This window comes from Falco punctatus (assembly GCF_963210335.1).
Source record: "Falco punctatus genome assembly, chromosome: 4".
Taxonomy (NCBI): Eukaryota; Metazoa; Chordata; class Aves; order Falconiformes; family Falconidae; genus Falco; species Falco punctatus.
The window spans coordinates 27,126,364-27,147,014 of record NC_137583.1 but is presented as its reverse complement, the minus strand read 5'-3'; the positions used below and the strand labels follow the sequence as shown (position 1 = coordinate 27,147,014).

The 20,651-nt window shown below is 51.2% G+C and overlaps 1 protein-coding gene across 2 annotated transcripts in view; it reads left to right on the top strand.

Annotated features, from left to right (window-relative positions):
- Nucleotides 1–20,651, top strand: part of LMF1 (lipase maturation factor 1) — a 207,561-nt gene that overhangs the window by 177,162 nt on the left and 9,748 nt on the right. For both annotated transcript variants that reach the window (XM_080386556.1, XM_080386557.1), the window contains 3 exons: nucleotides 2,986–3,139; nucleotides 6,611–6,794; nucleotides 17,007–17,119. In XM_080386556.1, the coding sequence (XP_080242682.1) occupies nucleotides 2,986–3,139; nucleotides 6,611–6,794; nucleotides 17,007–17,119 (451 nt within the window). The remainder of the gene's footprint in view (nucleotides 1–2,985; nucleotides 3,140–6,610; nucleotides 6,795–17,006; nucleotides 17,120–20,651) is intronic.

Sequence of the window (20,651 nt, the reverse complement as noted above, 5' to 3'; positions counted from 1 at the left end):
CCCCTGCGTGGTCTCCTCTGGGGGTTGGAGGGTGCTGGGACCTCGTGCATAAGGCTCTGCAGGGGCATTGCCCCGGGGGGGGTGCCCCAGGATGGGGGGATTGCCCTGGAGGGATTGCCCCGAGGGGGTTGCCCCTGCATTGCTGCTAGAGGGCATGTCCTCTGTGCAGGGCTGGTGTCCGCAGCGAGTCCAGGCAGCTGCAGCTCTGGCACCTCTGCTCCCGAGAGTCAGTCCTCCCGGCTCTCACCTCAGTGAGCATCAGGCTCCACCCCAAAATGAGCAATGTGGAGTTGCCCGATTGATCTCACCGTTTTCTTATTACCTTTGGGTTTTGATTTTGTCTGTTTAATGTCAAGAGCGCAACATCCCGTGTGGTTTGAGGTGAGGGGTTTGTGTTAGGAGTTGGGTGCAGAAGCAGCTCTCGTGTTCGCTCTCCTCCTTCCCCCGTGGCACGGGAGTCCTGTGACCCATCTCCCCTCCTGCCCCTTGCACCCATGGGTGCTAGGGCTGCACGAGCACCCTGCTTCCCTGGGCAAGTGACTGGACATGAGGTCGCTCTTCCAGAAAGAACCAAATGGATTGTTGATCCATTGTGGGTCCAACCACTCTTTGGCTAACTGGGAAAGAGACCCAACTGCTGGGAAAGGGGCTGTTGCCCGTTCAGCATCCCGCTTGGAGGAGGCGAGCGGAGCAGCTGGGGTGGCCACTGCAGTTAGTGCGCGGTCACGGTAGCAGCGAGCTCCCCAGAGCAGGGTGGAGGTGAACGCATCTTCATCCCGTGAACATGGAAAAGCAAATACAAAGGGGTTTGTTACTGAGCAGAAGGGACCAGTGGGGTTGGTGTTGCCTTCTGAAGGGAGTTTTCAGGCAGCCCTGTCCCACATCGCCTGCACAAGCCATACTGGCATATTTTTCACGGGGCTGCATGGCAGATACAGATTTGTGTTTGTAGCATTTTTATCAACCGCATATAAGCAACAAATTGCCTATAATATCAACAACGATCACAAGATGCTCATTTTTTAAATGCTAAACATCTGTCAGACAAATGAAAAATGTCAACAAGATTCAGCATCTGTCTCTAGTCCTTTCTCATCCACCCAGAGACACAGCTTATTAACCTGAAGCGTTAGTTCCAGCAAGGCTAGTGCAGTTTCATTAAACTTTCTGTGTCTCCTATCTTACATATTTTGCTGGAAGAAATATTTTACAGCTTTTCCTCTCTGGTAGCTTTGCTTTAGAGGTTGTGAGAGCCCAGAGCTTTCCTACCAACTGTATTTTGGCCTCCAGTCCCAAACAACACTCAAGTTACACTTTCCTTTCTGGAGGAGAAGCCAAAGGGTGCCTCTGTGCTATGGCACTCGGTGAGTCACCGTGAGGGGGAGGTAGATCCTTTTTTTGAGGAATTTGTGATGTTCTCCAGAAAACCTTACTGAGCCAGGGTGCCCAAGCAAGGAGAACCATCCATATGTACCTCTGCTCTGGGGCATAGACGTGGACTTTTAAAAAGAGGTAATCCATAAGTAAAGGGGAGGGTGTCTGTAATATTCTGGGTGAATTTGGATTTCTGCATATTTTTTCTGCTAACAGAGCAGAGGCAGTTGAGCTGGTGCTGATGGTCTGTGTGGCAAGAGGCTTGGAGGAGCCCTCAGCCCTGGGCCACCAGAGCAGAAGACAGGAGGGTGCCCAGCTGTGCCCCGCTCGTGACCTGATTTTACAAGGCTCTGGCCACATCCTTGAAGCGTGTGCGTGTGTAATTCCTACTGAGACCTTGAATTCCCGTCGCTAGTGCTCAGCTCCTGCCTGCTCAATCCAGCTCCCGTTGGCTCACGTCCCGTGCTCCTTCCCCAAGTTTTGCTCCATCCTTGCCATGTAGATTTTTTTTTTCCTTGTATTAAACCCTTTTTCTCTCTGACTGAGCTGTGACCCCAAGGGCATGATGATGATCGCCACCTGCGGAGGGATGAGCAGTCCATGCACAGCCACAAACAATGATGTGAGGAGCCGCTGCCCGTACGGTGGAGGGCTTTGTGTCGGTACCTGCTCTTTAGTTACAGGCTGGGAAGTTCAGCCCATCTAAAAGACAAAAAAAATGCCCAACAGACTCATACTGCTCTTGCAGCAGCACAGGGGGTGAGGGGGGGCATCTCAGCGAGCTCCTTCCCAAATCAAATGATTCTTCAGAAATGTTCTCAGACTAAACAATTATTAATAGCTTCTGAGAGAGGTTCAAATAAACATCCCTCTCCTGCAGAGATAAGGGGAAAGCTACATGCGATTTCTTTGAATCTGATCCTTTGGCTGTTAATGTTAAATAAATTTAAAACGGCCATAAAGGGTAGGAAGCCCTCAGAGGTCACGTCTGCTTATTTGTCCGATTGCAGTAGGTGTCTCCTTAGAGTGAAATCCAGCACAGCCCTGTGCTGCTCCTGCACCGAGCACCAAAGCGCTGGAAGAGCAACGCATGTCTCATACATAAACGATAAGCAGCAGAGATTTTGCAAGGGAAGATGAGGTTTGAGTGGAGCTAGTGAGCAAGAGGGAGGAAAATGCAGAGAAAAGTCTGGGAGGAGAGAGCCTGGGCAGCGGGGAGGAGGCAGCCCGGGCAGGAGCGGGGGCACTGGAGCTGGAGGTGCCCCACGCACGGCTTACAAACCAGGAGTGCAACTCTGAGCAAGGTGCAAGTGCCAGCTGTGCTTTTCCCCCGGTATTAAAGCAATGATTAATCTTACATTTTTGACATTTTTCTTTTTAGCCCTTTCTCAGACTATTTGGAGAAAGGCAGATCTCTGGAGCGATAGCATGGCCCTTGGCAAGGTCGGGTGGATTGCGGGGGCGGGGGGGGTCAGCCCCAGCCCCAGAGCAGCTGTGAGCACCCGGGCAGGGTCCTGGCCACCACAGGGGGGTTGGGCAGGGGAGCAGGGGGGGCAGAGCCCATCGCCGTCACTGAAATCACCTTCGGCTCTGCTTTTGTGTCCCGAACAGGCTGCTATGTCCGCAAAGTGGTGAACATCTCCTTCGGCCTCCTGATTGCTTATCTCAGCATCCCGGTTGTCCTAAACCTGCTCAGCTCCAGACAAGTCATGAACACCTCGTTCAGCCCCCTCAGGATAGTGAACACCTACGGCGCGTTCGGGAGGTACGTGTGGTTTAACGGCGCATCCTATAGCTCTGCTCGTCTCTCCAGTGTAGTGGTAGCCGGTCTGTGTGCCCTAAACCTAAACAAACCCGTCCAGTAGCCACTGGGCTTGGAATATCTGTTTATGAGAGAAACCGGGAAAAGGAGCAGGTTTCTTTCCCACCGAATTATGATTTATGGAATATCTGTTTATGAGAAAGAAGGAGAAAAGGAGCAGGTTTCTTTCCCACTGAATCACTATTTATTTTCTTGGAGCTACTTTAGTTAGCTCACTATATTGATGTAGCAAATGTAATAGCAGGATGAAAATATCCGTAAGAGAGTTCATCCAGTGGATACTCTTCGCCATCACCAGCCCGCTTTATTTATGGTGAACTTCTCTTCCCCTGCGCGCGTTTGCTCTCCCTCATGTAAATATTCACATAAGCTATTGGGTAGCAGATTTTAGGCCAACAAAAGGAAGTGCTTTTTCCAACGAGTGACTTGGGGAATTCATTGCTACAGGAAACTGTGGAGACGAAAGTATAAATGACCTCAAAAAAGAACAAGACAAATTGAGAGGACAGGTCCAGCAGCAGTTTGGCTGCTGCCTTCAGTTCAGGAAATCCTGCGCACCGCTGCAGGGTGAGGCTGGACGAGGGAGGCATCTCCAGCTGCGGTCGTAACCGGGCTGGTTTTTAAACATCTGAGTCTAGACTTTCTGGGGACAGGTCACCAGGCTTAGGTAAGCCATGGCTGGGGTCACCAGGATTAAGTGAGCCACAGTTGGGGTCACCAGGCTTGGGTGAGCCACGGCTGGGGTCACCAGGATTAAGTGAGCCACAGTTGGGGTCACCAGGCTTGGGTGAGCCACAGCTGGGGTCACCAGGATTAAGTGAGCTACGGTTGGGGTCACCAGGCTTAGGTGAGCCGTGGTTGGGGTCACCAGGATTAAATAAGCCATGGTTGGGGTCACCAGGCTTGGGTGAGCCACTGTTGGGGTCACCAGGATTAAGTGAGCCATGGTTGGGGTCACCAGGCTTAGGTGAGCCACGGTTGGGGTCACCATAACCATTCTTCTGTGCTTGGCCCTCCCAGGCTCTTCCAACTGAGAAAATGCTGGAAAACAGGGCTTCATCTGAACAGCTTGCCCCAGGGGCAGCAACAGGGCTAGTCTTCTTTGCAGGGACATCTGGCTTTGCCACCACCTTGCTGTGGTGGCTTTGGGGTGTCCCCCAGAGGTCTGAGCCGAGGGGTGGGGTGGGAAGCTCTTGGGGTAGTGGGCTCTGGAGGAGGTCCCACAGGAGAAGCCAACAGTAATTAAACAGGTTTTAGAAAAGGTGGAGCAGGTTGGCTGCTGAGAGGGCTGGCTGAGCGGATGGTGAAGGGGAGGAGCAGGTCTTATGTGAGCACTGGAGATGCAGAAGACACTGGGAGAACATGTTTCCCCCAGTTTTTCAAATAGCAGAAATTTCTGTGGAAAAAAAAAAAGTTAGAAAAAAACATGATTAAAAATATCAACGCTAGTTGGGAAAATGCTGAATTTCTCCTTTTTTCTGAGAGGAGGACGAATAACCCCTGAACCTCTTTGAAGGTTGGAATGGTGAAGCTACGGGAGATTGTTTTCTTTGGGTTGTTGTTCTTTTTCTTCTTCAGCCCATGGTTTCTGTTTCAAGAGTTACCAGAACCTAAAGAGCATGTGATGAAATGCTGCTGTAATATGTTTGTAATTCCAGCCTATGTAAACCAATAAAAAGAGGATTGCAGCTTATAATGAATATACGATTATGTGAAACTTGACATATTTTGAATCACACAGTAGGAACATACTTTTATTAGTAATTTGGTGTCCCTGATTTACAGTGTGTTTCTAACCATTGGGCAGCTGGCCACGGCTCATAACTCAGCCTAGCGTATAATATGGAACTTGGCTGGAGAATCCAGAAATCTATTAAATGTAGGTAACAATTATAAGCGGAGACATACAGCATTCCTTGGGTTGTAAGCATCTATCACTGGAAGCCATTGGGGGAGAAGGTGGAGACCATGTGTTTCCAAACTTTCGGTTTCTTGGGTTGAAGGAGAAGGGACTGAAGTAGTAAAAAATTAAAAGGGTGTTGGGAGCTGGACAACTTTGATAGGCAGAATTACGCAGTTACGTGTTCGTTATGGAAAACAGCTCTCTGGTGCAGGCGAGCATCACTGGCAGGTCATTGAGAACTTGATGATGGTGTTTTCACGTGGGCTCGCCGTGGCCTGGAGAGTTTGCCATCCCCCTGCTCTACCACCTTGCTGTGCAGAGAGAGTCTGGCCAGGCAGCAAAGGGGATACACATGACCTGCCCTGAGGCTGGGGGGCTTTTTAACCAAGTTTCTATACATCAGTTGGGTATGGGGGGCTTTTTTGTTTTCTTTTTCTGCTTTTCTTGGCTTGCTTTGCATTGGCTCACACATGACCTCTTCCTCCTCCTCCTCCTCTTGCTGAGTAATAGCTCCGTGAGACCTGTCTTCCAGCCAGAATGGTGAAATGTTTGGGCATGTAGAGGCAGCTGTTAATGGTGTCCCCAGAGTCAGCTCCTGGGGGGTGCTCCATCTGGGGCCAGCCACCTCCCCAGGGCCGAGGCAGCAGTAGCCAGATGGCCTGGGCTCCCTGGAGCCTGTCCTGCCCTTTGCCACGGCCAAGGTTTGAGCCGGAGCTCAGCGCCCCGTGGCCGCGCTGCAGGGAGAGCCAGGCTCGCATAGGGGATGCTGGAGTGGTCCCAGCTGGAAGCTGCTCTGCTGATCCTGCAGCCTGGAGGTCTCAGGGCCAGACCTTCGCAATGCCGAGGCAGGATTTCTGTGCACGATCACCTGGGAAACTTCCCCTGCAGATGCCGTTGGTGGCTGTGCTGCTAGGGCAGCCACACATACCAGTTACCAGTGTGTATTTTTGCACGTGGTGCATGCTAAAAACGTGGAGATGGAGCAATGTTTTGTGAACATCCTTCATCTCTGCTTCCTCTTATCATCAGGAGCTTGTAGTCGAAGAGCTCCTGTATCATGGGAGTCGTCAGAGTAACAGAAACAAAGGTTTGCTTCAGAAACATGGGACAGAGAGAGAGGTGGGTGGAGGCTGAAGATGCTCATCCCAGGTGGGACTTGGGAGACACTGGCTGCGTTCTCCCAGTGTCTTGGACAAGTGTCAGGCTTTGATCTAGAAAGACAGACCCATTGATTTCAGTGGGAATCATCTTTTGGGGCCATAATCCCTCCTTGGACTGGCACAACTGCAGCGGGATAGAGAGGAGCATGGGAGGGCATGGAGGTTGAAGTTTTCCATGTAGTTTGCTGCTAGAGAGACAAAAGTCTGCTGGACCTACAGGTTCCCTATAGCTTGACCTGTCGGGATCCACCTACACCACGAGGCCACTGACTCGCGTTGCCACACTGTTAACTCTCAGGAACGAGCATTTTACATGACCTGAGGCAAACACCATCATGTTGCATCCCACAGCATTACCAAGGAGAGAACAGAAGTCATCCTTCAGGGGACGTCCAGCCTGGATCCCAATGACCCTGCTGCCGTCTGGGAGGAGTATGACTTCAAATGCAAACCTGGGGAATTGAAGAGGCGGCCGTGCTTTATCACCCCCTACCACTACCGCTTGGACTGGCTCATGTGGTTCGCTGCCTTCCAGGTATGTGCCTTTCACTGTTCTGAGACCTGAGTGTCCCTTGACCAGGAAAAACAATTTAAATGAATTTACTATGTGTTGGGGAGGGTGAGGGAATGTTTGAAGCCCCTAAGTTCATTATGGTTTTTTTTTAAAAAAAAACCTTGTGTTCCTAAAGGACGTCTGCTCCTAATGTAATGAAACTTGGAAGTTTTATGTGGGGCTTTTTAATTGTTTCTCAGCAATAGCAAGAGTTAAAGACGTTGGGAAAGCCCCTGGACTGCCCTTGCCTCACGAAGCAGTAGCATGGTGGGGCAGAATCTGCCTTACAGGGTACCTGGGACTCACCGGGGCTGGCAGCATCCCTGGCTGCCCGCTCTGCCAGCCAGCTTGAACCTGTGTCCCTGTTGGGGACACCCCTGGGGACACCGGCAGTTGCTTCCACTGCCCGCCTGCCTACGTGTGGATGTAGGGTCCCTCAAAATGTTTTCCCCACGTGGTGTCAGCAAACAGGTGACAGCCATAAATTAAAAAGAGAAGAGGGGAGAAACTTGTGAAATTAATTCTTGTATATCTTTTAACCTATTCTGTAAAACCTTATTCGCGTGAGCATGAGAACTTGGACTGGGTTTTACAAAACCGGGGCTTACAGCAGTGGCATGAGGCAAACCCATCTCAGATTATCACAGGCTTTTCTCTTTGTTCCTGTATCCTCTCCTGGCGTATCCTCTTCCCTCGCTTCTCTCCCCCAGCCCCAAACTTCTCTGTTTGCTTTCTTTGTGGTATTTTCATTTAGGCGCCTTTTGGATTCCTCAGCGATGACATAACCATTGCTCTTTGGCTATGGTTTTATATTTACCCCGCTAGTTTTTGTGTGCTGGAATTTCATTTAATCTGCATTAGGTACGCTTATCCCTCAGCAAGACAACAGTAAAGGTTAAATCTCAAGCCAGCAATGGTGCCCAGCGTTACACAGAGGTGCAGAAGATTGAATGGGAGTTGTTGGTTTAAACCTGACTGTATTCTGGGAGGGCTCTGGCAGCAGAGGAGAAATCCAGTTCACCCAAGCAAAGGTTGTTTCTGAGATGAGAGAAAGGCTGTTTGTTTCCAGGGCAGGAACATCCCGAAGGCTTTAAAATACAAAGTGATCTCAGGTTTAAAAGCAGAGGAGGGGAGTGCGTAAGTGCTTATGCATCACGGGTGAGCGCGGGCTGTGCTGGTGCTGAGAGATGCTGTTACACCCCAGCACCACCCCTGCGCAGAGCCGGGCTGGGTGCTGAGTGACTGGGATGTACCCGGCAGCCTGGGGAGGAGGAGGAAGAGGAAGTAACACGGCCTCTTTGCATCTTTATTATTAGCATTTAATTCACTGCAAGGTTCCCCCAGGTGTTTCTGTTCAGCCAGGGGGCTGCGGGAGCGCATGCCTGCCAAGGCGTCTGTCCATGCCAGCTGATTAGCAGCAATTAGTGCTGTGGGTCTCAGGGTGCTGGCAGGAGGAGGGTGCGAGCCCCCGGCTTGGGTGGCTGGGTGCCGGGGGTGTGCATCAGCCCTGGAGCGCGTCCGTCACCTCCCCGCTGCAGCAGCACTGGCTGGAAACGGGTCGGCTGCCCCGGTATGAGCATCCCATGCCCGCTGCTGCGCTGCCTGGTTCCCTCCGGCCGCTGGGACCTTCCCCACGCCTGCCAGCGTGCACAGGTCCACGTGAAGCGATTTTGGATCTGGTTTAGGAGAGGTACTAACAGAAGGTGCACAAAGGAGGAAAAAAACCCGTTCTGAACAGTGGGGATGACTTGCTGAGAACAGGAAGGCCGTTAGCCCAGGCACAGCGCAGGCATTTTCGGAGCTGGATGTTCAGGCATATAAAAACCTGCTTAAGCACAGAATTAAATGCCATTTGGAGTGGCCGAATGTTTGTTTGAAAACTCTGAGCTGTATATTTGGTGCCAGCTGTCATCCCTGGGAAAGCTGGCTGTCCCGCCGTCACCCCGCGCTGCCACAGCCAGGAGGAGTCACCATCCTTCAGGTGTTGCTTAGACTTTAGTTGCGCAGAGCTGCAGAAAGGATGGGAAACCAGAAGTTGAAACCCCAGAAGAAATTTGTGAAGCCAGGCGAGTTTTGCAAACCCTGTACAGTAGTTTACGGAGTCCATAAAACCAAGTGACTTCAGCCTCTGGATTAGATTTAATTTGTTTTTAAAATTTCTGGATTTTTTCTACGCCGCCGCTCACTGTCTGCCCCATTGCTTCCCAAGCAGGCGGCCGCGGGGCTGGTTTTGCAGTTCGTTGGCAGTGGTCAGGTAAGGAGCTGACATATCCAGCTCTGACAGGCTGCAGAAAAGCCAGGGACTTGGGGGAAAGATATTTACCATCCCTTTGTGCTGCTCGTGACAGGTTCCTCTTTGCACCTCATCACCACTTGACATATGACGCCTTCCTCCGCTCAGGGTTTCCTGCGAAATTTTCCACCTTGGCTGTAGCTGCAGGATTCGCTTTGAAGAGCTGGAGCATGGGAGAGCCGGGCCCTTGGCATAGCTGGCACGGGCCGGCGTGGCAGGGGAGCCGTCAGCACGGTCCTGGCACGGGAACGGGAGGAGCCGCAGTGCTGCCCCACCTCTGGACTGCAATTTATTAGTTGCCTGCCTCTTAATTACCGTTCCAGTAGTGCCATAATTATATGTAATGTAACATGGCATTATTTTTCCAGGAAACAATTTTCGCTATGTTAATTTTATTATCTAAATATAATATGCCTTTTCACTTGTTTTCTAAATCCCCTCTTTGTTTTGCGTGTCTCGCCATCCCGAGGGTGCTGTAGCTCTGAATTGAAGTCCTTCATTTCGCTCTGGCAGGGACATAACCCGTCCTGAAGCATGTCTGCCTTGCTTCTTCCCGTCTGCAGCCAGGGAAAAACTCCCACAAACCAGCAGCAGCGTGTGGAAATCTGTGCAGCCTTTTTCAGTTGTTTCTCAGCAGCTGCCTCGGCTGGGACCCCCTTCACTCCATGACCCAGCTGATAACCCGGTCCCCTGTCTGCAAATTGGGCTGGGGTGCTGTCAAGAAAAATGATGTGTCTGTGGGCCAGGAGCTGCTGTTCAGGTGCTCGTTGCTGAGGTTGATTGCTCCAGATCACCTGCTTCCATCGAAGCAATTTAAACCAAGGTCTGAGCCAACTTAATGCACGAGCACATTTCTGAGGAGCTGTTGCTAACTGGAAAGAATGGCACGATGTGCTTCCTGCATTTGCAGGTGCCACCAAGCTGTGAGCACAAGAGGACAAGGTCTGAAAGCCCAGCGTTCTCACTGGCATGGGTCCGGGCAGGAGGAGAGGGGTGTGCAGTGCTGCAGGTGGGCAGGACCCGTCTCCGCTCTGGGATGGGATGGAGCAAAGCATCTGGCGAAGCCCCTTGGGCTGAGCGTGTATCGCAAGGTGAGCACGCTTCAGAAAAGGCATCGTGAAAAGGCCAACACGGTACCATAGCAGGCGAGCAGGCGTTCGGCATGCCTGGTGTCACCCACGACACTCAGCCGAGCACCCAGTTCGGGAGGGATGCAGCTGAGTGGCAAGGGTGCAGAAGAGGGACCCGCAGGAAGAAAAGGGGTGCAGAACTCTTCTCCTCCAGCAGCAGAGCAAACAAATCTGCATGGGCATCCCAGCGTCAAAACAGATTTGGAATGGGTGAAAACCTGCTGCAAAGGGGAAAGCAGCAATCTGTTTTCTGTATCCCTGTGGAGAAGGAAGGAAGTGATGGGTGAAATGGCAGAATATGATTTAATCTCAGGAAAATTCAGGTTATGCATTAGGAAAAACTTTCACCCCTTGACACTTCGTTGCCTTAGTGCAAAGACATTCTGTTTTTACAGAAGCTGGAGGCAAGTTGTTACCGCTTTGTCTGTCCTCCAGCTGCTGGTAGCAGCACTCTGGTTATTTTTTGACTTCTCATTCATAGTGGGCATTTGTAGGAGCGCAGCCATCACAACCCAGACCTGAGCTATGCTGTGCCGCTGGTACAAAAAACATTACAATTTTTGGCAGCCCGTGGGTGAATTCAGCACTGTTAATAAATAGCAACCAGAAAACAAAATACTGCTCATAGTTTTGGGGCTTCAGGTTCGTCCCTTTTCCTGGTAGAGGGATGTCTTGGACTTTACAAAAGCCAGTTGTTTATCGTACCAAAGATTTGTTCTTTACCAGTGGGCAGTAGTGGAAAGCTCTGAATAAATTAAAATCAAAGGGAAGGCTTTTCCCTTCCTTACGATGGCATGAAGGTTGTTTATTCTGCTTGGGGACTGCAGTTGGCCAGCACGAAGGCACACTCTTGGTGCTTACCAAATAACTACTCAAAAAATAACAAGGCTAATGCCATCTTCATATTGTTCTTTAAAGCCCAGTGTCATGTTGCATTGTACCTGGAAGCTGCTCCAAAGGTTTCTGTATGTCAGGACTGGCACAGAGACCGCTCAGACTGGTGGCCCATGTCACCATGTCCTATGGGGCTCTGCAGACCATCAGCAAACCTGCCGCAGAGCAGCATTTGCAATGCACTGAGAATCAGCGTGTGTTTTCCAGATACAGTGAGGAAGTTTATAAATAAACGTCAGCTGCCTTCCTGAGACAAGAGAGAAGCTTCAGCAACAGGATTGATGCTCTGAAGATCTCCCCTGGGTGGTAACAGGGAGTTGTGAAGGAGACTTGATGTTATTACACAGAAACTGGAAAAGCTGAGAAGTAACCCTCTTTATAGAGAAGGCAGATCAATATTTTTGAAAATATTTTATTCAAGGCCTCTGTTGCCTCAGTCTTCCAGCCAGAGGGTGCTTACAGGAAAAAGCTGCAAGGCAGCAGAATGGAGGAGGAGGTGTGTGTAACGTAATAAAACCTAAACCTCATGCGCAGTATACTAAGCTCAGCCTTTTACATTTCCTTTCTTCCCCCTTCTAAAAATACAGGCCTCAATTCACTTCCATTTTCCATTGCAGCATTCATACATTTTGGTCCATGTTCAGCATGGAAGAATTTTATTTTCTTCTTTCAACTGTGATTAGTTGTCTCCCTGTGAATATGAAGGATTGCAAAGCCCCACGCCGCATGTAGACGCACTGCAGGCTGGATGTCGGCAGCTGCCTCCAGGAGTAACACGGCGATGGAAGTGCCCAGAAACCCAAATGAGCCTGATAGCCTATCGTACCACGGACTGTCTAAATACAGCGTAAGACCTTGTCTATGCAGGGAATGATTATTGTCTACAGTGGCTATTGTATCTCCCTGTCTAGACTCTATTCTGGAACAAAGTGACTTTTCTTTCCAAATGCAGAGGTGATATGGGAGCTATGCCAGGTGCACGATTTCCCCGTATAGGCAAGATCTAAGGGCCGGTTCCCAAAGTCTTGCTCCGCTCTCTCACGCAGTCTTTTATTCCTCAGCCCGGACCTGCCACGCTCTGCCCTGCACCCACCTCCTCAGGGACCTGCTGCTTTCCCAAATGTTTCCTAATGGGATGGGTTAAGGGATGGCTTTTAGCAAGGCTTGAGAAACTGTCCCCACTGAAATACTATACATTGAGCCAGACCTGCGGAGAAACAGATTGCCTCTTTGGGAAACTAATAGAAGGGGATGTGGTTATTGGAGATAAGGAGAAGCGATGCGACCCGATGTAGCCTTTGACCTTCCTTGGTTAAGTCGCTTGGGTAGCAGGATGGCAGCAAACAGTGGTGAGCGGGAATATTATAAAAAAGCAAAGGGTTGCATTAGTTATGCCGTGTTTTCTGTGGGACGTGGATTATTTCTCCAGCTGATAGCTCAAGTTCCATAAACAGCAACAGTCGAAGGCGCTTAGCTACAGAAGTGGAAACAGCAATGTAAACAGCAACGTGAATATTGGGTGAAAATATCCCAGGACGGTGGAGTTACCGCCTTACCTCCCGCAGTGGGTAGGCTGTGACGCAAAAAATGCCCCTTACGACACAGCGCGGGAAATGTAAACCTCCCTTACCCCTCTGTCATCTGCCTGTGCACACCGACGCTGCTGTGAAACCGTGCAGGGCTCCCGACCATGTGAAATAATAATGCTGGGCTCCCGTGCCAAGTTTCCAGCTGTTTCCACATGTGCATCTCATACTTACCTCCTCCCGTGCGCCTGTGCCAGGACCGAGATTCAATAAAATGCCACACTAATCCGCACTCCTTTTTCATTAAATGACCAATTAAAGCTAGAGGAAAAGGGTTCTTATTATTATTTCAGTTGGGAACATGTTCCCTGTAGTGCCGGGTGGTTTTCATATGTATTTTGTGTGATGATTATATTCTTTTCTACTTTGTCATCTCTGCAGAGTTCAGTTGCTACTGTGTCTGCTTTGACCCAGCTCCTCGCTGTTGCCTGACTTAGCGGTGATTGGGTTGTAAGTTCTTTAAAGTTATTAAGTATCTGCATATACAAGTTCATGTGTTCAAGGCGAGAATGCCGTGTTTATACGCTCGCAGAGTGCATCAGTGAAGAGGTCAGAGAATATCGGCAGCTGAAGAGAAGTCTCAGGGCAGCGTCGCTCCGGGAGGCGGTGGTACCCCAGGCTGCGCAGTGATGCTCAGGTCCCGGTGCTGGGCGGTGGGTGGGTGGGGAGAAGGAGCAAACTCCATCCCAGAGCAGTGTACGCTGCCAGGCTGGCACAGGAAGCTGGGGGGGGGCAGCTGCCCGAGCACCGCACGGGGCTGAAGCCCATCAGGAAACAAAAGCTCATGGGCTCTTAACACCTGGTTGCAGGTCCTCTTTGTTAGTCCACTGTGTTGTACCTAAAACCTGTTTTTTGGACATCTTGAGCTGCCTTTCCCAGGCATTTTAGTGGGACTGACGATGGATTTTTGTGTCTTTTGGTTCATCAGTTGCTTTCTGTGTAAACCAGAAAGAAAGCTCTCAAAAGATAAAGGAGGGAGGCATGTCCCTGCTGGGGGGGGGGCGCAGCTCCCCAGGGCTCTCTGTTCAGCGTCAGACAGGGAGTTGTGCAGCTCATGGCACATTTCAGTGTGCTCCGACCAACAGCTTGTAGCAGCAGGCTGTGTGGGTCACACTGGGTTCCCCAGTAATCCCAGCACGGGTACGACAGGGGCCATGCGTGGCACAAGGTGAGCTGTAGCCCCAGTTTTGGAGGGCAGGAGCAGGGGGAGGGCGCTTGGTCCGTGCCCATGTCTTGACGGAGACAGCAGCCCGCGGACCTGTCGCTGGTGCGGTCGGTCCCCAGCTGCCTCTGTGCTCTCTGGAGAGCCAAAACCTCAAGCTGACCCCAGCACGTGCATGCCTGCTCATCTTAAAGCAATGTGTGCGTCCATCCTGTGGGGTTTTTCTTTTTATTAATCCACTGGATGGTTCAAGCTCTGACTCCTGTTTTGCTCACCCGGAGCCGGTGGAAGTGCCTGGCGAATCCCTCCTATCCTGACAGCCACAGCTCTGCAAACGGTGTTCGGCTGTGGGTCCCACTGGATCCATGGACAGAGGAACCATCACCTTCCCACCCTGTGGTGTGATGCTTCCCTGGATGCAGCCCAGATCTCCTGGACTCTTTCTTTCCTCCCTTTGCCACCATATCACTTTACAGAGTAATGAGTTAAACAGCGCGGTCGTTAGTGTGGCTCAGCTCCTGCGTGCTCCAAGCATCGGCGCTGCACGATATCTAAGCCTCCGTGCTGGGGGGGGTGTGGGGGGCTGCACCGGGTGGAAATTTCTCACCGCAGACTTTGCTGGGGCCAGACATGTTGTAAATTTTACAAGAAAAACACTTTACAAACCAGAAGTCAAACTCTCGTGCGCATGGAGCTGCTAATTAACAATTTGGAGACCATGTGAGCCTGGGAGCTGATTCCACCATTACAGAGCCTCATGGTTTTGAATCAGACTTTGAAGATTTGGGGTCCTCCATAAAGGTCTGGCTCTAGGAGTCTGGTGATTCCTCTTTCTGTTCTTCTCCTGCTTCTCCCCAACTTGCAGACACGAACACTCACCCCTCCCAGGCCCTCCTGGAAATAGCACTTACAACCATACGGAGCACTTTAAAAAGGATGCCCGGGGAGGCACAGCGTGCTGAAGATCTGACTCATAATATCTGATCACTTGCAATGGCTGTCACATCTCTCGGGAGATCCTCACTCACAACCAAGGATCCCCCAGGCTGCGGGTCCCCATGTAGCACCCACCCTCCCAGAGCCAGGCACCTCGGGCATCGCTGAGCCGTCAAGGGGCAGGGAGCCACTCAGCGCGGCTGGGAGTTTTGGCGTGAGTCATCCTGTGACGACACGCTTGTGCCCTTGGCAAGGATGCTGCCGGCTTTTTCTGTGGCCCTGCCAGCCCTGGCAGGGTTATTGAGAGATTTGCAAGGTTTGTGTTTAACATCTCATGTGATGCCAAGCTCCTGGCTCCAGGACTCACCGCGTCTCCCCTCCCAGAGCGCTGCATTGGGGCCACGGTGGCCTCGGTCCTGCATGGGCTGAGGTGCCCTGGCCCTCCCTGAGAGCCGCCACCACCTCCTCCACGCCGGGAAGGGGACCGGGAGATGGGACGGGGTGGCACAGGGTGTTGATGGAGCAAGGGGTGTGCTGGAGGTTAAACAGGGCTTTGGGGTGGGCAGAGCATGGCACGGGGCCATGGTGGGAAACGTGTTTCTGTGACTGTGAATACCCCTGCCCCACCACCCATCCATGCTGGTGGTGCAGCAGGGACAGCAGCTGGAACAAGCCGTGCGGTGAGGCAGGACAGAAGCAGGTGTATGGGGAGAATAATCTTTTCTAAAAAGTTGTTGGCTTCAATAACTGTGGTTTTCCTCTAAATTGTGATGAGCACGGGTCAGAAACCCTGTGAGGTAGAGCTGCCGCTTGATGAGCCTTTCCACCAGCATTTGGTGTTTTCCATCTCGTTTCTCTCCTCTGTTTCCCTTAGCAACGGAAATAACAAACTTTACCATTAGAAAAGTTTTGCAGGGTAACTTCGCCTTGATGTTCTGCATTAGTCACAGTCCTGCAGGTACAGCTGCCGGGTTTCGCTTTCCCACAGTGTCCCCTACTGCTTGCATTAAAAAATCCATTTAGGTACACATTAAAAAAGGAGGCGGGGGGCGGGGGGGGGCAGTCTTAATGGAAGTATAAAGCACAGAAAGTCACCAAAAGGGGAAATGCTTTTTATGGAGCCTCAGCAAGAATCCCTGTGACCAGCATGAGATGCATGGATTCCTGGAGGGAGGTAAATGCAGAGGCAAGTTCTGCCCCCACAGCTTGGGCTGCTCCCTGCTCCCTTTCAGTGGCTGCACCATTAAGGGGATGGCATAGGCGCAGGATGTGGAGAGGATAGATGAGATGAAAGGAAATAAAGAGGAGAGAGAAATCAGGAACAGAGAAGTCACTTTCTCCTGTTTTCTCTTGGATAACACAACAGGGGAAAGCAACCTATTTTAAAATGATGGATGGATTGTCATTTCAAAACATGCCATTACTGTTCCTCTGTGGAGCTTGCTGCTGAAAGAAATCATTTAAATCAAGGATTTGGGGTGCAGAATTGGTAAGAACACTCCAACTATGTTAGAGATGCGTGAAGCCAAAAAGAGATTTGTGATCCAAGGTGTAGGAGGAGCCACAGTTCGTGGTGGGAGTACCACTGGACCCAGACCATCTCCTGGACAGAAACACCCCGTCGGGCACCTCGCATGGAGCAGAGGTCTCTGTCATGGCAGGGTGGTGCAGGTGGAGATGCATCCCTGACTGTCAGCTAGTCTCTGATCATCAGCTGAGCTGTGGCTGCTGGCTGTGGACACGCTTTTTGCTTCACCACCAGCCCCCCCCCCCCCCCCCCCCCCCTCGCTGTAATGTGAATTCCTTTGGGGATGCTTGAGATGGAGGATGCTACTTTGCAGTTGGGGCGCACTGGGAGCGTGTGCGTAGCCATCCCAGCTCAGCTAACAAACTCATTAGACCTTTGTGACTTGCACACCCTCAGTTGTGACTGTGCCCTCAGGAATGATTTCCAGATGAGACGAGCTCAGTGAAGCTCTCCCTGCACCCCACAGATGCCAGAGGGTCTCGGTGTGGACCTCAAGGTGTTGGATCCCACAGGATCCGTTCCCTGCAACACCAGGCAATTCATTGCTGCTACCCAAATCAGTTGTAATCTCTCCCCAGAGACCACACAGAAGTCTTTAATGCTAATCACACTACATGGCAAGCCTAACAGCGCCTAACGCTTTTATATTTTATTCCTTCCCCAAGACCTATGAGCAGAATGAATGGATAATCCACTTGGCTGGGAAGCTGCTGGCCCAGGAAGAGGAGACCTTGTCCTTGATGGCAACGAACCCGTTCGCGGGCAGAGCACCCCCACGGTAAGCCTTGGGTTTTGCCGAGAGCTGGAAGTACCTGGGCTCCGTCTTGGTCCTACCCTGGATGCCCACACCTGGTTTCTCTTGATGGATTGGGGTGGGGTGGGGGTGGTACCCAGGCAGTCCGGGGTACAGGAGGGCGGGCACCAGGAAGAGCTGGTGCTCCCACAACCTCAGTGCCTTTCTGGGGGGGGACATGAGGACCCTTGGGCTGAGCCTGTCCCCGGGCAGGTCTGCAAAGGGCTCAGCGCTGCTCCTCTTGGACGGCAATCCGGGCTGCTCAAGTGGTTTCCTGCCCATCAGCTTTAGATTTTTTTTGTCGTGATTGCTTTGTGAGCTCAGATCGAAAGCGCTGCTTCTATCGCCCTACTGAGGCATTTCAAAGACAAACTGGCCCCGCAGAAATTACTGTTTTTGTGAACACTTGTCTTGGAAGTGTCTGTGTTTTCAGTGAAAAGACAAAGCAAACATCAGCAAGTGAAAGGCACAGATGAAAACCCCAAGGTTTTTATACAAAAGGAAATTTTTCACAAAAGTGTCTGTTTTGTTGATGAAGTTATTTTTAGCTGAGAAAACATTTTAAGGGAATTTTGGATCAACTTGAGTAATACTATGCTCTTGCTAATATTTTCCATTCGAGGCTCTTAGGATGCACTGCAAAGGAGGAGGAAGGCTGACAGTACTGTGTGAAACGAGCTTCCTCCTGCACCCTGCTGATGCTTGTGGGCTTCAGCACGGTGCGTCCCCCAAACCCTCTGAGAGACTCCTTTTCCACCTAGACACTAAGAACTTCCACCTTTTACCAAACTGCTTCCTCTGAGGTGATTTACACATCCCAGGATGCTATAGATGGATAAACCCATGATGGTTTAGACTCTGAGCTGAATGTATGTCTGTATGTAGTCTGCAAAAACTCCAAAGCTTGGAACACAACTGTTAAATGAGCTGCCCATCATCACACTGGAGTATTTCTAAAAAATAACATTCCTGGGGTTCCCTGGCATCCAGCCCTGTCTTGGTGCACAGCACCTTGTCAGAGCATTGGTACAGGCTGATGGAAACATACTCCCCCCAGGTGCAGGAGCCAAGACTGCTGTAAGAACAGTTATTGTGGGGTTTTTACACATCTTCTCATTGGAGAACCCGTTCTCCCGTGGGTGCGACACCGCAGGGCGAGCCAGCAGGCGCTCTGGGTGCGCAGGGCAGGATCCTGCCCACGGCCCAGTGAGAGCAGCCTCAGCGGAGCTCCCGTCAGCGGTGGGTTATGGCTCAGGGCACGTTGTGGGGTGGTGTCGCCGTTTGTTGGGTTACACAAGCAGTGGGTCTGTTACGCACAAGTAATGACACCTTGGCTGCAGTCCAGCGGGGCTCTCGGGCACCTCGGTTAATTATTGCTACAAAAGGCATGCTGGGCTAGAGCAGCACAGCCCTTGCCACGGATGGATCCAGCTTTAAGAATGTGTAAGGGGGGTGAGGGTTTAGCTCTGCTTGGCCGTGCTGGGTTTGGCTTTCCATGGGGGGAGCAGGGTGCTGGTGCTGCACCATCACTGCCCTCGGTGGTGTTGAGGAGCATGTGAAACCTCTTTGCTCCGGGTTGTGTTCTGGCTGCGTGTTTCTCTTCGTTTTCATGGACCTTCATTTGAATGCACGTGCATCTATCAGCTGAAGCGGGGTCTGCAGCTTGTGGCAGCGAACTGCACCGCCCTGCCGCTCCCTGCCACCTCCTCGCTGGGGGCTGTGCAGCCCCCACGGCCGTGGCCCATTTCTGACAGCCAGGGAAGGGGCACAGCGCCTGCACAGCCTTGCACGTGGCGAAGGCAGTGGGCACCTTGTTAGGGTGCTAACGGACACCAGAGCTCACAACGGGCAGAAATTCAGCCCAGTGAGAGGGCTTACCTACCGGGATCCGGTGGGAGCTGGATCCTTCGGGAGCCCATCATGGAGCTGGGGTTGGGGCAGCATTGGCAGCGCTGAGCTGGCCAAGCAGCCGGAGAACCCGGATCACGCTGGCTCCGTCTCGGGTGCATTTATCAGCTGCATCTCACCAAACTTCCCTCGTGTCCCCAAGGTTCAGCGCCATAAATTCACTGAGTGGAGTTCACTGCAGGGCGTTCCTTTGCATTGCTTTTTTATGATTTAAAAAAAAAAAAAAAAAAAAAAAGAAGAAGAAAAAAAGTCAGTCCTGAGTGCTGGCTGACCCCAGGGGTTTTAGCAGAACCTGGGACCTTTAGACACCGAGTCACCAGTTTGAATTAGGTGTCCCCTGGTGCCAGCAGCCAGAAGCCATGACCATCTGGTGGCTGCTGGCAATAAACGGCTCTCGCAATTCACAAAGCGACAGAAGCATTTGATAATCCCAGAGCTGTTTATTACCACGTGTCCCCCAGTGCCATAAACGTTGCTCCTGGTGCTCACCGGGACGGAGGCTGAAAACAAGACAACCTGACAAATTAAAACTCAAGCAAATGTGTATCACGTCTTGCCTTCCCAGACTTTGCCGTAGACGGGCTGCATCTCTTCTCTGCTTTCTGGCATCAGTGGTGTTAAAAAAAATTAATGTGGTTGAACATAGGAACTCATTTTAAAATGAAAATAATGAAGTGGGATGTGGCTGGGATAATGCTACATTGCTCCAGGTGGTGAATAGGTTTTTTTACTGTATTCTGTAACAGGTGAGGAAGTGAAATGTTCAGGAATTTAAAGCAAAACCAAAAGCAAATCTTCATCTTTGTTAGTTTTTATAGGATAACGACTGCAGAGCGTACAGAGGAATGCAAGCAGGTCCAATAAGTAATTACACAGCAGCGTGGATGCTGTGTTGAACACACGGTGCTATAGATTTTGTTGAACAGGGTCTTGATTCATGCGTTACCGTGGTTAAACCAAAGCACAGACTCTGTTTTCACTCTTTAGCAGCTAGTTTATAGTAGGAAAAGATCAGGATCCAGCACTGGGTTTATGTGTCAGCTGCCTTTGCTCTGGCATTAGCTTTGCTTTAAAAGTTTTTCATGGGTCTAGTTTATTTTTGGGTGGCGTAAAGTAAAAATAACAATTTACAAATGCTCGTTTTGGCTCAGACCAAAATCCAACACCCCGTTTCACTCTGGATCCCAGGTTGCGGGTCACGTTTTGGGTTTTGGCGAGCCACGTTTTGGGTTTTGGCGAGCCAAATGCAAACACCTGGGGACACTGGCACCACCCGGCCTTTTACCTAGGTGTGAAGGGGGGTGCTGGGCGCCCACGCTGGGGTGCTGGGTCTGGGTCTGACCCTGTGCTGGGCTCTCGCGTCAGTCACCGCTTCCTCTGGCTATTTACATCTCTACGGTTATTCTTTGCTGTTAGAGCTTCGCCTGAAAAGGAGGCTGAAGTGACCATTTGCCTTTTTTTTTTAATTTGTTTTCCAGTTGCTGTGCCCCGTCCCCATTCTGCTGGGTTTACACTCGTGGCTTTTGTGGCTGGCGTGGGCACAGCGGCTCCATGAGCTGCTTTTCACCCAACGTTAGTTCTGCTCCGGCGGGCTCGCTTGCTCGGGTTT